The sequence below is a fragment of the Aplysia californica genome, unplaced genomic scaffold, assembly GCF_000002075.1.
Source record: "Aplysia californica isolate F4 #8 unplaced genomic scaffold, AplCal3.0 scaffold00175, whole genome shotgun sequence".
NCBI classification, from domain to species: Eukaryota; Metazoa; Mollusca; class Gastropoda; order Aplysiida; family Aplysiidae; genus Aplysia; species Aplysia californica.
Genome location: NW_004797445.1, coordinates 955,020 through 957,519, shown reverse-complemented (window position 1 = coordinate 957,519; position 2,500 = coordinate 955,020). Strand labels below are relative to the sequence as shown.

Sequence of the window (2,500 nt, the reverse complement as noted above, 5' to 3'; positions counted from 1 at the left end):
GGTGGCGTTATTAGTAAACTGGGAACGGAAAAACGATGACTTTGAAATGTTACAGTCTGCTGAAGAATGCAAAGGTGATGCAAAGGCCAATAGATGAATAGATAGTCGTGAAGTCATGTTTCAGTGGTTGAATGGAAACCAGTAATTCACCCTTCGTTCCACAGTGAAGAGACCAAACATCGTAGTCAAGCCCCCAGGGCGTCTTCAGGTGTACAGAGACTTCATCTTCCTGCTGACCTGCCAGGCTTCCGGTATGCCCCCACCGCGTCTGCTCTGGTACAAAGATGGCCGCCGTCTCGCCAGTGGGAATTCCCGCATCTCTGTGCTCTCCTCGGGTAGGTACAATCGGTATTTTTTAAAAAAGATATTTGTATTTAGACTCTCTTTCTGGTCTGACTTGACCCAGTAGCAGATCCAGGGTCTCAGCGGATTTGGTGTTCTGTTTTACAGATACAAGAAACTACTGGCTGTGTTCGTTGATGTGTAGAAAGGTGCGCGTGTGCGTGTGTATGTATGTGTGAGGGGGGACGAGATGGGGGGAGGGGGTTATTTGTTTGATTTTTTTAAGGGAGTTGGGTATTCATTACTTTTGACGCATGATCTGCAGAATTTGCAAAGCAGACAGGGTGAGCTAGGGAGTAACGGCAGAGATTACGTGGCTTTTAGTAGCCTAATTCTGAAAGGATATAGTCTTCTTTTATAACAGCTGTGTTGAACACAGAAAAAATCTGCTCTAGTGACCTTTATGGGTGCTTGAAGCAGTAAGCAGTATGCACAATTCCATAGCAATTTTGCTCTTTCTGTGGAGTAAAAGGAAAAAAATGCAGCTATTAGATAAGTGTTTAGTAAATGAGTCGTGTTCGTAATTTAGAGCCATATCTACCCTATCTCTTGACATTTTCCTTTCGGTCGCATGCCTTCTAAAGTGGCGGATTCAGGTGTCCCCAAATATGTGCAGTCTTGCCTCCATCCTTTTCCAGCTCTGTGTTTTCCCGCAGTTTGCGATCAACAAGATAAATGCACTGTGTTCCCTTAGTTTGTATCATGCTGAGGATAGGTGCGGATGACATCAGTTCGGACCCCAGAGGGATGTTTTTGAACTTGGGTTGTTCTTGTAGTTTTAAAGTCTCACCATCTTCTTGGCTTGGTATTTCGGAGATGGACCAATTCCCGCCTCTATCGTGACCTTTCAGTTTTGAAAAGGACGTAAAACTTGTAGGGTTGTCAGTAGCATGCTAGCAATCAGGCACTACGCAAGTCGTCATGAAAGTAACCTGATGTGTGTGTGTGAGGGGGGGGGGGGGCTGGGAGAGATACACCCTCCTCACCTCTCTCATTCCAGACCCCTCATCCCTCTCATTCATACCCACAGATCCCGCTCCATTCCCAAGCCTCCCCTTGTTCCAAGACCTCATCCCTACTCCTTTCAGCCTACCCTTCCACGAACCATTTCCCGTTCCTATGACCGACCGCCGTCTCACAGAGCACTATAAAGTTTGTAGTTTCAGAAACTTAAATTTTCTAAAATCTGAAATAATTTTTTAAGCAAACAAGATGTCTGCTTTTTACTAAATGGCCGCACTTTTGCACATTTTGATCGGGTTTTTTTTTAATCCCTAGATTCTAAAGGTAGGTACATGTAATTACTTTTTCTTGACTTAATTCACCAAATTCGAGGGACAAAGACAAAAATGAAAAAAAATTTCGAACGTGAAGGGCAGGGCAGTATTTTCTCCGCCAGATTAGCTCACCGTCGCTCACACTGTGGGACTGATTGTGTGGGTGGTTATTGGGCTGTCGGTTGAGAGGGGATAGCGACGTTACCAAACGCTTAAAACTACATTTCAAAAAGTAGCCTCCGATTCCAAGGAATTTGAATGCCAAAAATTTGAGATTTATGAAAGGCCGGAATGCGCCTTTGCTCCAAGACCTGCTCCATAAGTAACTCGATTCTCGGGCCTGGCAGTGAAGGGGTTATTTTGTCCCCATCATTCCTTCAAAATTTGCTATTCGTTTGTTACTTTTCCCGAAGTCGTATTTCATTTTTATCTAGAAACACCATTACGTTTGCTGCTAGGAGAGCGATCGGCAGCACGTCATCTTGGTATCAACTCAAACCTAAACAGCCCCGGCCATTATGCGAATTCTGCAAAATCGGGAGAGAGTCGGGCAAGTGTCCACCAACCATAAGAACACGTAGAGCAAACAGCACGTTTATGTTGCGCGGGTATTAGCATTATTTGACATCGTAAGCAGTAATCCTTTCAGTGAAAGTAATCTCGCGTTTCAGTAGTCTCGTCCCAAGAACTATTTAATTGGTCTGCATGCTAAAGCCCTGATAACAGGCGCATTTTCCTCTCGGCATAGATTAATGGTGTCCAGAAATGACGAAGATAACGGAGACTCCTTTGGATGATAAATATTACTACGGCACACTTTGGTTTTTCCTACGTTTGCTGTTCATAACCATTTCCTGTGTCCCTTTCCATCGCTTGCTCAC

At 44.4% G+C, this 2,500-nt stretch overlaps 1 protein-coding gene across 1 annotated transcript in view; it reads left to right on the top strand.

Annotated features, from left to right (window-relative positions):
• Positions 1-164: 164 nt before the first annotated feature.
• LOC101851126 (delta-like protein 4) overlaps positions 165-2,500 on the top strand; it is a gene marked incomplete at its 5' end in the record, with an annotated part of 10,803 nt that continues 8,467 nt past the window's right edge. The window contains 1 exon segment of the mRNA XM_013082448.2: positions 165-335. Coding sequence (XP_012937902.1) covers positions 165-335 — 171 coding nt within the window.